Source organism: Nycticebus coucang, chromosome 16, assembly GCF_027406575.1.
Source record: "Nycticebus coucang isolate mNycCou1 chromosome 16, mNycCou1.pri, whole genome shotgun sequence".
In the NCBI taxonomy this organism is placed as follows: domain Eukaryota; kingdom Metazoa; phylum Chordata; class Mammalia; order Primates; family Lorisidae; genus Nycticebus; species Nycticebus coucang.
In genome coordinates this window covers 56831461-56845037 of record NC_069795.1, presented here as the reverse complement: position 1 = coordinate 56845037, position 13577 = coordinate 56831461, and the positions used below count along the sequence as shown (strand labels likewise).

Below are 13577 nucleotides of genomic sequence, written 5' to 3'. Positions count from 1 at the left end.
TTTGCCCATCCCCTCGCCCTCCCTCCGCCTTGCTCTATTTCCAGTGAGTTTTACTTCCCTCTGTGCACATTGCTTATTTTCAATTTAATATTAAGTACCTGTGGTGTTTTGTTTTTCCATTCTTTAGTTATTTAACATAGGATAATGGTCTGCAGTGTCATCCAAATCATTGCAAAATGTGTTAATTTATCTTTTTTATGGCTGAGTAGTACTTCATGGTATACATATACCACATTTTGTTAATCCATTTATGAATTGATGAGCACTTGAGTTGATTTCACATCTTTGCAATAGTGACTTGTGCTGCATAAACATTTGAGTGCAGGTTTTTTTTGATGAAATGATATCTTTTCCTTTGGGTAAATACTCAGTAGTGGGATTGCTGGATCAAATGGTAGGTCTACTTGCAGGTCTTTGAGGAGTCTCCATACAGTTTTCCAGGGAGGTTGTACTAATGTGCAGTCCCTCGGCAGCATGTGTATGTTTCTCTCTAAATCCATGCCAACATCTGTTGTTTTTTGACTTATTAATAAAAGCCATTCTAACAGGGGAAAGGTGACATTTCCTTATGGTTTAAATTTGCATTTCCCTGATGATTAAGTGACCCTTGAGCATGTTTTCATATGGTTATTGGCCATTTGTTTATCGTCTTCTGGAAAGCTATTCATGTCTTCTGTCCACTTTTTAATGGGGTTGTTTTTTTCTTGTTAATTTGCTCGAGTTCTTTGTATATTCTGATTATTGGCCCCTTTTTGGGTATAGAGCTTGTGAATATTTTCTCCCAATCTGTAGTTTGCCCGTTTGCTCTGTTGAGTATTTTCTTAACTATGCTGAAGCCTTTAATTTCATCAAGTCCCATTTATTTATTTTTGTTGTTGCTGTGATTGCCATTGGGATCTTTTTCATAAATTCTTTGCTTAGGTAGATATTTAAAAGAGTTTTTTCCTACATTTTCTTTTAGAATTTTTATGGCTTCATGCCTTACATCTAAGCCTGTGATTCGTCTGGAATTAATTTCTGTGACTGGTGAGAGAGATGGATCCTGTTTCATTCTTCTGCCTGTGGCTATCCAGTTTTCCAAGAACCATTTATTGAATAGGGCCTCCTTCCCCAGTGTATTTTTTTTTTCCCCCAGTGTATATTGTTGTCTGAGGCTTTGTGAAAGATCATTCGGCTTTATGTGGATGGTTTCATATATGGGTTCTCTTTTCTGTTCCAGTGGTCTGTGTCTCTATTTTTGTGCCCATACCATGCTATTTTGGTTACTTTAGCCTTGTAGTATAGTTTAAGGTCTGGTAGTATGATGCCTCCAGATTTGTTGTTTTTGCTTAAGATTATTTCGCTATTTGGGCTCTTTCCTGATTCCAAACAAAACATAGGATTATTTTTTTGTAGAATCTGTGAAGTATGACTTTGGTGTTATTTTAATTTCTCAAGAATGAATAGTGGGAATGTTAATATTAACAACACCTTAAATTCATATAGCATTTTAATATTTATAGAACATTTACATACAATATTTTATTTAGTAATCAGATAGTAACAGGCTATCTTAGTGTTAAGATAGAAAGTTATACTTTGGAGAATTTAGATTTTCTTCTTTTATCTTTCCAGTTTGAATTTCTCTCTGTACATGTGTTCAGCCTTAGAAAAGCCCATTTGGAGCCATGTTTGTTATCCTCACCATGCAGTTCTGCAGCCTCCAAGGAAGCAGTGATGAGAGAGCTGTGTTCTATGATCTTGCTTTCCTGTAATAATCATGTAACCAGATTACTGAAGCAACTATTTATGCTGCATCAGATTTAGCATCAACAATATAGAATTGTCATTCCTAGGTAAATAGGTAATATGCATTCTGATTAATGTTTATACTCAACTATATATTTTTTGTATTTTGGTTAAGATCATTTAGTAAGTTAGTGAAGTTCTCAGGTGACAATCTAAACCTTTAAACTTTTAAAATGTAAGAGTTATTTCTACTTTCCCTGTAGTACGCTGAAGATCAGTAAACATTTATCCAGGTAGTAAATAAATATTACTTAATTTATTTTTGTGACCTTTAAAATACTAAAAGCTAGTAAAATGTGGTAGTAGGTTGGCCGCTATAAATATTGTATATTTCATGAATTTTACTTTTACTCAGAAGGTTAAACCACATGTATCTATAGTGATATATAAAAATAATAGGGAGATGACTATGTTCTAAGAGATTTTCTCAATGTATGGCACCATGGAAATGCTTAGTAATTTCAGAGATGTTCTCAACTTTTGTCTGAAAGGATAAGAAAGGGAAGAAAGAGCTGACAGTGGCAACTGTCAAGACTTTTCAACAACTCTTACTTTCAAGACAGTGTCTAGACTTCTTTTGGAAATTTTCTTATAATTTCAGTAAGCCTTTTATATCCAGAAAAGTACTGTTACAGCATCAAGACCTATTCTGTCATTGCAGATATTAGGGAAAGCTTGTAACCATATTGGCAGACCCATGCTTTAGTCATATGATTTGGGCAGGGAAGACTGTGAAATTATTTAGTAGAATTTGTTGAGTTTGGATTGATAGATGTTTGCTGATTACAGCATTATCATTAATGACATTACTTTTAATAGAAGGAACCAGGATTGAATCTGTTCAGTATCATCTATATTTTTATAAATATAGATGACAGTTTTTTATAACTTTAAAAGTAATATATATCACTTTAGAACATTTTATACTATATAGAAAGTTACAGAGAAAAAAGAAAAATCATCTGGATTCTCAAAATCTAGAAATAAACTGTTGGTGTATTCTAGGGAATTTTGTGTTTCCTTTTTTTTTTCTATTCCTTTTGTTACTCTTTTTTTTTCTATTCCTTTTGTAACCCTGTTTTTTAAAAAAAGAAAGAAAACTTTAAATGACTCATATAGTTTTCATACTTGTGCTTTCTGATTTTCCCCCTATGTCTTCAGAAATCTCGTCAGCGCTGCCTGTGCTCTACTTTTACAAATGCGCTATAATTTACTTAACTCTCATCTTGATGGATTTTAGAATGTTTCCAGTTTTTTTTGATACTATGAAAATAACTCTACTAAAGATATGTAAGCCTGGAAACAGGAGAGATATTTTAAGGCTCTAGATGATATACTGCCATAATGTTTCCAGAAACATTGTATCAATTACTATTGCAGATGAAATACCTGTATTTTACCTCACAATCCTGACCGGACATTATTCTAATTCTAAAATGTTTGCCCATTTGAGGGGTGAAAATATTTCTTGTTTTGACTTTCATTTTTGTGTTAATGAGGTTGAATGTTCTTTTTTATATTTTTTCTCCTGGTTCTATTTTAGAGAACATGCTTGTGAACCTAAAGAAATTTTTTTGGCTCAACTTAAAACAAGCAGATGTGGTGTGTCAATGTGTATGGAAGAGGTGCCTCTGTACTTGATTTACCTACGCTGTACTCAGATTTAAAGGTGTTGAAAATAGTAGCTAAACATTTGTGACACAGTTGCTCTTGTGTGACAAGCACTGTTCAAAGAATGCTACATCTGAAATCACATTCATTTCTGCCAAGAACTCAGTGGACTTAGCTACTATTGTTACTCCTGTTTTGTGGATGAGAAAATGAGGTTCAAGTTTCTAACCCACAATTTGCCCACAGTTACACAGCCCTTTGCTGGCAGTACTGGGATTTGAACCAAAACTGTTTACCACTACACTATACTGCCTCCCTGTTTTGAGTTTATTTTGAGGATTTTTTCTTCCATGAAGGGTAAACCTATATCTGTACATACACTAGATAATTAGGTGAAACTGTTATTGGTAGAGCAGAAGGGTGACCTAATTTGTTCATTTATTCTGTGAATACCTCCAGACAGAGTGCCTACTGATTGCTAGGGACTAGGCTGAATGCTCAGAATATGGAAGTGAGGCTCAGATTGCCCTGGCTCTGTAGTGCTCACATTTCAGCCCAGGAGACATGTGTGTGCCTGTCCTGTGCCTTCTGTCGTGTCTTTGCACGGATTGAACCTAACTTTTCTGTTAGTATCTGGTTTATGGCCTGAGCTTTCCACCAAATAGAAAAGCACCTCTCTTTTCCACCTGCTTGGTATGGGTTTTATAAGATCCAGTATGTTACAGCTCTCAAGGTATTAATAGTAACTTAGACCCCATGACTTTCACTTTCCAGATTTCTAGTTCTCTTTAAGTTTTCCTGATTGCTATTATGGTCTATACTTGACAATAGGGGATTTCGCTCAGCGGTTTCTCTGGCTCTGCATGTGAGTCTTTGTGGTCCAAGATAAAACCTTGGCCTTTACTAGGCTAAATTTCATTAAAGACAGCAGGTTATGCCCTTACTTTGAGGAGAAAGACTTTCTTTATACCAGAACTATATCTTGAACTGCATCTCCAGATAGTGCGGGTTCCACTGAGGAAGAAGCCTGTGAAGACTTCTACACTCCCGAAGCCCAGCCAGGACTTGGCGAGCCCTAGGCCACATTTCAAAGACAAAGGTCTTTTCCAGGGAAATGGTTCTAAATATCTTTGCCTTTGGCTTTAACTTTTAACAAACTCTTAAGCGGGATCTCTGTGCTTAGCAGACAGCTCAGAAATTGCTAGACTCAAAAATCAAGCCTTAACTGATAGCATTGCCTTTCAGACACTTTGTGTTCTGAAAGCTGGACTAACTCACAGTCCGCTACACCTCTAACAATTAAGTTCCTAGCTGATTTTCAGGCTTTGTCCTCATTCTTTAATAGGATACCTGGTTCTTTTATCATTTAGATGGTCTCTAACTGGTTTCAGGTGTTGTCCACTTAGTCCTCTAGCTCCGTAGGATTAAGGCCCAACTGTATATATAAAGAACTAAAAAACTGGCTAACATTCTGAAAGTCCTTGAGATCTGCCTATATTATTCTTTTTATACCTTTCCTCGAACTTTTGTCCTATACAGGGAATCATTTCTTTGCACAGAATGGCGAGAGTACAGACACAGCCATGTAAGCTGAAACTCTGTGAAGTAATCTTAATAATGAATGAGAAAAAATGCTATTGTTCTATGACCTTTAAGACTTTCTGTCAAAACATTAAAAACTCTACTTACTACCAGTAATAATTGCATTGCAGTGGGAAATGAAAACAACAGTAAACTGTATTTAGTACATGGTAAATTACATTATTAAAAATATTGAGAATGAAAGTATTTAATCGAGTAGTTTGAACAACACCTATTCTCTTGTATAACTGTGGATCTTTTCTATGTTTTGGTGAATTGTCTTATCTTTTTCCAAGTTTCGATTAGCTTCTACCATTTTATCCTTTGTACTCTTCATGTCATGAATGATTTCCTTTAATGTATTTTTATTTTTGAAGTTTTTTTTGTTGTTGTTTGTTTGGGCTTTTTGCCAGTCACTTCCTGGGACATCTTCCTTCTTTTTGTCAGAACCTCCCTCCTTACTTTCCTCATTTGTGCCAGTAAGTCTGCGCTCACCGAGTTCCTCTGGCTGCATCCCTTAGAGTCTCTTGGGTGGCACTAGTGTCCATCTTCCCCCAGTCAGCTGTTTCTTCTCTCACTCCATTAGTGGTCTGTCTTTTTAATTTCACACTGAGCATTTATCACTTTTTGTTTCCTCACTCTTGTATCTTTCTTGCCGAGTTTCTTCTTTATTTGATTATCCATTATAAAATGTTGCTTGGGTTATTGCTGGAATACAAACAACTCAGTGCTCTGGTGTCTTTGCATGAACTGAATAACAGATAGGCACTGAATAGTCACTAGCAGTCTTCAAAAGAAGTGATGTGATTGATGACTGATCATGGTGCACATCTACTATCGATGTAGTGATCTGTGGACAGAAGAGATAGCAGTGAAGTTGTACTTCATGCAGTTACTCAGTTAATGTATTGTGGTGATTAAAATTAAAACTGTGTTGGGGGGACTTATTTAACTAAACCATGGTTTTTGGAATTCATGACTGTTAGAACAGTACAAAGTGAGGACTACTGTAGTTTATTGCAATGTTGTTCATTCTAGGCATCTTTCCTTTTCTAACTTTCTCTTTCCTGCTCAAGATTATTCAAGGATTTTGGTCAGAGATATTTGGGTAGATGTTCCTATAGAAGTCATTGTTAGGAAATTCAAGGAAAAAAGTTCTCTATCATGACAGCCTTGAGATCCTGTTAGATCCAAGTCCTTGAATCTGGACTTGAGGATCAGCTTAATAATGAATTTTAGTTAGGCCATAAAACCATATTTAGAAGAAGTAAAGAGACAGAGTTTCTTCGTATTAGAAAAATCATTCTGAAGAACTGAAGACATACCCTAACTTGGACTAGGAAATTTGTATCCAAGAAAGTAAGATAACATTACAACAAATATTCTTAACCAAGAATCATTCTATGACCTGGTTCATAGTCCCTAATATTAGGACTTTGTTATTAAGTTTACTGTGTGTTCTATTAAATCATCTCGAACTCCTAGTGCTTCCTTCCCCTTGGTCCTGTCCACATAATCACATTCTATTATTAAATAATGTGATCATGTGCTGATTGTGGGCAGAACTGAACAAAACCATAGCTCAGCATTTTACTCTTTTATAGAAGTATAGTTATTAATCCCTTGATCCTTTCTAAATCCATGCATCTCAACTTGCTCCATAAACTCTGAAATTGTAAAACCATCCATGAGACCAGGAAAAGTCTGGAACTAAGAAAAGGCAATTGGGAGATATCCTCTTCTTTAACACAAAGGCTGGGCTCTTTTATTTCTAGGTCCTATAGACTGGGAACATGATGTTTCATCAGTATTTGTTGTTCAGAGTTGTCTAATCAGAGCAAGTTGGATAGTATATGGAGTTTATTATAAAATTATTTTACTTGACTTCTGGCAAATATCCAGTACATAATTTGCATTAATGTTCATTTTTTTGTATCACCAGTTTCTCAAAGCCTTATATGTGTGTTTTAAATGAATATGGTAAATATTTGAAAGATAGTGATTTAAATAATTTTAAAAATTAAAATTTATGTAAAAAGTTGTCAGATGTGCTTTATTCTGCATTGAAAACTATTGATTTTCAGTTCAGCAGATAACAAATGATTCTAAAGTTACTTCCCCAGAGTTATCAGAAAATAGCACTATAATAATGAAATCCAAACACATTTCCCTTTAAGGTTGATTTAGGCTTAATCTAATATGCGTTGTACTGGAAAGCCTTCCTGTCTCTCTCAGGAAGAGAGATTGCTTGGTAAGGGACCCTCAAAATGTCATGGTTTTGAGCAGGTATTGAAATCTTGGATTTGGGGGTTGTATATGGACTGCAGTCTATATGGCCCTATAGGGCTTGGCACATCCAGTCTGAGAGTATCCTGAAGACTTAACATGATAGATTTAATTTTATCCCCATGTTGATTAGTGATTGTACTAGATATCATCAACCATAACCTACCTTTTATCTTATATGTGCTTTCTGTCAGTCGCAAAGAGACAGAGAACCTTATTTTCTATTTATAACTTTAGCTGTTTCTTCAGGTGGCTAGAGACATGCTTTACTCACGTGGCTTTGCAAGATTAAACACGTGAAGGAGCTTCTTAGTGTAGAACAGACTCACCTTTTTTTTTTTTTTTTTTTGGCCGGGCTGGGTTTGAACCCGCCACCTCTGGCATATGGGACCGGCGCCCTACTCCTTGAGCCACAGGCGCCACCCCAGACTCACCTTTTTAACTAGGGAAGAAGATCTACAGATAATAATTGCCTTCCTCCCACCCCCTGCCCCCAAAAGACAGGCTCTCACCAATTAGGGCCTTTCCAGGCAGGCCCTGTGTTTGCCTTTTGTGTTCACTGTCACACTTAGGTAGTGATTGTCACATAGATTAATAATGCTCAACCAATTACTGTTGAATAAAGTAACCTTCTGCTTGTTCTGGGGTTTAGAACTAATAAAACGGCCTGCCTGGTACATTGTAGGGTACACAGTAAATATTCGTAGAACAAATCAACACATTTCTGAGAAGTCGCTGTAAGGTCTAATTATTTGATGAAAGATATGAAAAGGAAAATTTTAGAATTCCTAATTTGTTCACAAAAATGTTATACTGTCTCACATGATAATTTGATATTCCTGTGTCAGGCATCACCAGGTTATAAGATTTTTGTTTAAAATATAAATAACTCTTTTTCTTCATATGTTTTATTTTGTGTTTTAATGTTAGTAGTTTTAGCTGAAGGAAATCTCTAAAAGCATACAGATTTTTAAGCATACAGACAATTATATAGATTGTCCTGCCAAGCAGGAAGTTTGATAAGAACCTGCTGTTAAAAACGCATTAAATTATTTGTATCTTAATGCTAAGTGTTTGGGGTATTACTTGAATTTATTTTCTTTGTTGCATTTAATGTTTTGATTAATAAGTGGATTTGTCCTTATTTACGTATAGTAAAAGATCACCCATGAAAGGTCCTTGAGATTATTGGATTCTTTGGTGTTTGTATCAGATTCCTTGCCTGTTAACAACTCTGAGAAGATTGGCAGCTGGTCTAGCAACAGGTTCCCTACCCCATACTTGCTAGGGACCTACTGAAATGGGGCCAGTGTGGACAAAGAAAATGAGCCTAAAGAAACTCTTAAGAAGGTCCACTAGTGGCGCCTGTGGCTCAGAGTAGTAGGGCACTGTCCCCATATACCGGAGGTGGTAGGTTTAAACCCCGCCCTGGCCAAAAACTGCAAAAAGAAAAAAAGTGGCATCATTTCCTGGCAGCACCTGTGACTCAAAGGGGTAGGGCACCAGCCCCATATGCTGGAGGTGGCAGGTTCAAACGCAGCCCCGGCCAAAAACTGCAAAAAAAAAAAAAAAAAAAAAAAACCAGGAAGATACTTTTTCACTGGCTGTGATTACGTACGTTGACCCTGCTAATCCAGGTTGAGTATCTTATCTGAAATGTTTAGGACCAGAAGTATTTTGGATTTCGGATTTAGGATGCTCAGATTATATATTTGTTAAAAATGGGTGCTTAGCTTAAGGACAAATTTAAGGTGGCTTCGAAAATAAGTAGTAGTTGGTCCAATCAATAGGAACTAAAACTATCTTCAATATATAGTATACTTTTACTCCAAGGAAAAAGCCATTCTATGGTAGAACACTTGTCTACGTAGTGTTTTTGGTATTTTATTTTTGTTGCTATTGTTGGCATAATTTTCTCCTATAGCACTTCTTCTAAGCCTGAAAAGGAAGAATTTTATATGAAATTCAAACTCCTTGATTTTTTTTAAGAATAACATCAGTCAACCTTTTGCATGCAATTATACTGTACTATAAGGCCAGTTCTTGTTGCTTGATCTTAGTAGCTCTTTCATGTGTTGAATTAAACCCAAAAGAGTCTCTTATCAAAGCTTGATGAATCGTGAGGTATATTTGACAGAACTTCAATTTTACAACCCCTTGCAGAACCTTCAATGTCTATTTAGATAATAATATACATAGGATTAAAATGGAAAATGTGACATGTGTCAAGAGAAAGTTTCTTTTTCTGTGTCTGTGACTTTTGTGACCCATACAATCAATTTCATTCTGCCTAGTATTTGAGCCTAGACAGCGGTTCTCAACCTGTGGGTCAGGACCTACTGGAACCGTATTACAGGGTTGTGGCATTAGGAAGGTTGAGAACCACTGGCCTAGAAAATAAAGAAGCTGTGCAAACTCTGTGCCTTATAAGAAGGCAGAGGTATGACTTGAGTAAGAGTCACATGAGCTCTGAGACTGGATGGAGGTAACAGATCATATAAAATCTTGGGGATCTTTTCTGATTAATGTGGATTTCAGTTATTCAGCTTCAGGATTTATTATTTATTGCTTAGAGAGAGACTAAAATCAAGGTCATAACCTACAATATGGGTAGGTAAGGATTCAAAAAGTCTTCAGGTGCCTATAGTACACCTTAAACATAGATTTTTGTCATGCTCGTTTAGGGATTTACTCGTTGTTTTTACAGTATTTAAGAGGTAAGTTAAATGTTAACTATAACATTTAACATATTTCCCCCTTGTAGCAGTTACCCACCTATTGATTACTGACGTGGAGAATATCCACGTGTGGATGACACACCGCAGAATTTTAGTCACAACCTCTATTTTAGGTTACCTTAAATAACTTTCTTGATGCAAAATTAATTTTTTTTTTTTTTTTTTTTTTGTAGAGACAGAGTCTCACTTTATGGCCCTCGGTAGAGTGCCATGGCCTCACACAGCTCACAGCAACCTCCAACTCCTGGGCTTAAGCGATTCTCTTGCCTCAGCCTCCCGAGTAGCTGGGACCACAGGCGCCCGCCACAACGCCCGGCTATTTTTTGGTTGCAGTTTGGCCGGGGCTGGGTTTGAACCCACCACCCTCGGTATATGGGGCCGGCGCCTTACCAACTGAGCCACAGGCGCCGCCCAATGCAAAATTAATTTTAATATTAACCAACCAAAAAGGTCAATATGTAGCAAAAGAAATAACACTTTAAGACTCATCCTTTGCGTCATTCTTTCAGGAAAGGTACTAGGCACTTGACAATAGAGCTAGCATTAGAAACAATAACATATATGATGAATTCTGTTGAGTCTTTGTAATTTATTTGTATTAAAATATTTTAGTTAACAATTTAAGTTCTTTTTCTTCCTTAGGATTTCACAAAAGTGTGATTGGTCCAATGTTAATTCTGTTCTCTTTCTCAAAACAAAATGTCCAGATTTCCAGATGGATTAACTAATTTTATAGACGGTGGAGCAAAGTTCTCTCTTTTTCCATATTGTTAATTAACCAGTTACTTCCCATTCACATGATGCACACTAGTGATGTGTTGTCATTCTGGGGTGATTTTGCTCATCAGGGGATGTTGGCATTGCCTGGAAACAGTTTGATTGACTGGAGTTTGAGTGACAACTGGAGGCTGCTACTGGTATCTGGCATGTAGTGGCCAGGGGAACTATGAAACAATGTGGAATGCACAGAGGAGCCGCCATATACAAAGAATTATCTAGCTCAAAATGTTAATAATTCCTCACTTGAGAAAGCCCATTTTATAGAACTTCATTCTTTAAAATGTAAGGCAATAAGGCATCACCTGTGAATTCAGTGTCCGTGTTTATACTGCCATGACACGGACCATTTGCTTATGAAAAATATGAAGTGACTTGATGGAATGAAGTTTGCAACTGTGTCTCCCTATCTTATAAATTACCAACGTGGATTCACTTGTGACTGAGATCATAATTCTTTGTTGTTGTTTTTTAAAGCACTTCAATATAGATCCGGTCGTATGGACGAGAAAACCATTGGTTTACTTGTTGCTGGACTATTGGTCACCATAATCATCATTGTTGGAGCCATTCTTTTTGTCCCAGGTAAGATGTACAGTTACTAGGAGGAAAAGTAGAATGTAGGTGAGGGCCTTGGGGAGGGGGGTGTATTCATTTATTCATTTCCTAGGGCTGTTGGAACAAATTACCACAAACTGGGTGGCTTGCTGCTCTGAGCTCATAAGTCTGAAATTAGGGTGTTGTCTAGGCCATGTTCCCTCAAAAGGCTCTGGGGGAGAATTCATTCCTTGCCTCTTCTAGATTCTGTATTAGATGAAGAAATACAATCTTTTTCTTTTCTTTTTTTGGTTTGATCTCCCTCTGCCTTTCTCTTAAAAGGAACTAGGATTGGAACTAGGATTCACCTATATAATCCAGAATAAGCTCCTCCTTTCAAGGTCCTTCACTCAGTCATATCTTTTGCCATATAATGTAATTTTTTTTGACATATAAGGTAATATTCTCAGAATCCAGGGATTAGAACCCACTAATTTCTAGGGATTTACCACCTACTACAGAGGAAAACTTCAGTGGCCCAGGACATGGAATAGAACTAGGTCTGTCTAAAATGGCAGTTGCATCTGGGGGAGGTTTGTGGAGGTAGGAAATAAGGGCCTGTAGCACGAGAAAAGAAAAGCAAATAAAGGCCAGGATTCAGAGGTAGACTGTAATACCCAGCCATTGTTTTTAGAGGAGAATGCAGTTCAGGTATAATATGTAAAGATGTAAATTGGGCAGCTCTGCTGCCTCTGGGACTAGTGGGGGTGTAGGGAGAAAGGAAGTGAATTCAGAGGGCAATTTGAAAGAACAATTAATTTCATTTGGGGCTATATTGAATACAGCAAATGAAGGGAATGGTAGACGATGAGTACAAGGTTTCTCATCTGGAATTCTGTAAGATAGTAAGAAAGAGGTAGAGCCTATCTAAAGTTTCAACACGTTGAGACTTGGATGTCTTAAGTTTGGGTCTTAAATAATCCAAAAGTTGTCACTAATTCTGTCTGAAGCTTTGAAGGAAACATATATTTTTAAACTTTCCAAAGTTTATAAGAGTAGTATTGAGATTAATACATTTAATAAATTATGTTAGCTTCCTGAAGATTGGAAAGTATGTAGGAAAATATTTTTAAATATTTTTATTTATTAACAGGTGAATATTCAATAAAGAATGCTACTGGACTTGGTTTAATTGTAACTTCTACAGGATTATTAATAATACTTAACTACTATGTGTTTAAAACAGGTGAGCATTTGTTGTTACTGCATGATTTTGCCTACAATTTTCATTCATTTAAATATTTTGGTGAAAATATTCTTATATCGTTTTCTTTCTACAACTAAAATAAATATGATTTATTAAAAGATTTTCCAGGCTATTCTTCATGAACATTTCTCCATTCAGACTACTTTTAAGGTTATCCTAAGTCTTTAAGGCATTTGATTATTTTGAAAATGTAATTATCATACATACTAGATACCAGTCAGCATAATTTTAATAGTATAATTAATATCTTAATAATCATCTTCATATTCTAATTTCAATTTTTTAAATTTATAAATAGATCTTAAACACAGTCTTTCTCTTCTTTTGTTAATCCTCTCTGTTAAAAAGACTACTTCTTTTAATATAAAATGGGGTTATAAATCACAAATAGTAGAAACTTTTTTTTAGTTAATAGCAAACCTTGATACTGTAGTTTTAAAAGATAGCATAGATATCCAAAGTATAATTAGTGTTATTTCTACTGTATTTTGAAAATAAATCACTAATATATTTTTGTTATTATTAGAGTCACATCTAACACTTGGTCTTAGAGTCTGTCACTGACTCAGTGTATATCAGAAAGGTATTGATTCATTATAAAATTACAACTTTCCTGTACCAGATGGAATCAGATATTTATGATCACATGTTTGCATAACAGTTCTCTCCACCAGAGTAATTCTTTGTGCATGTGGAGAAGCCAAACATAATAGCTACCCCCACTGCAAAATGCACAAGTGTGGTAAAAGCAGCATCATTCTAAGAATCAGGGTAAAAACTGCCAGTCCAGCTTAGCTGACCATGAAAATAGAAAGCTGCTGAATATGTGAACTTGGAGCTGACTACTTGTGTGGAAGTAAATGGAAAAGCATCTGCCATATGACAAGGAACTCCAGAGTCAGTCTTTGGTCCTAGGGTATTCCTAATTGCACCAAATACGGATAGGAGTGATTGCTTCTTAAATACTCTGTTAAATTCTTTACCTTCCTCCA

The 13577-nt window shown here is 36.0% G+C and overlaps 1 protein-coding gene across 6 annotated transcripts in view; it reads left to right on the top strand.

The window, feature by feature from the left end:
* The window catches only part of CD47 (CD47 molecule), a 71131-nt gene that overhangs the window by 26689 nt on the left and 30865 nt on the right, over positions 1–13577 (top strand). For all 6 annotated transcript variants that reach the window (XM_053564482.1, XM_053564480.1, XM_053564479.1 and 3 more), the window contains 2 exons: positions 11259–11366; positions 12472–12564. In XM_053564482.1, the coding sequence (XP_053420457.1) occupies positions 11259–11366; positions 12472–12564 (201 nt within the window). The remainder of the gene's footprint in view (positions 1–11258; positions 11367–12471; positions 12565–13577) is intronic.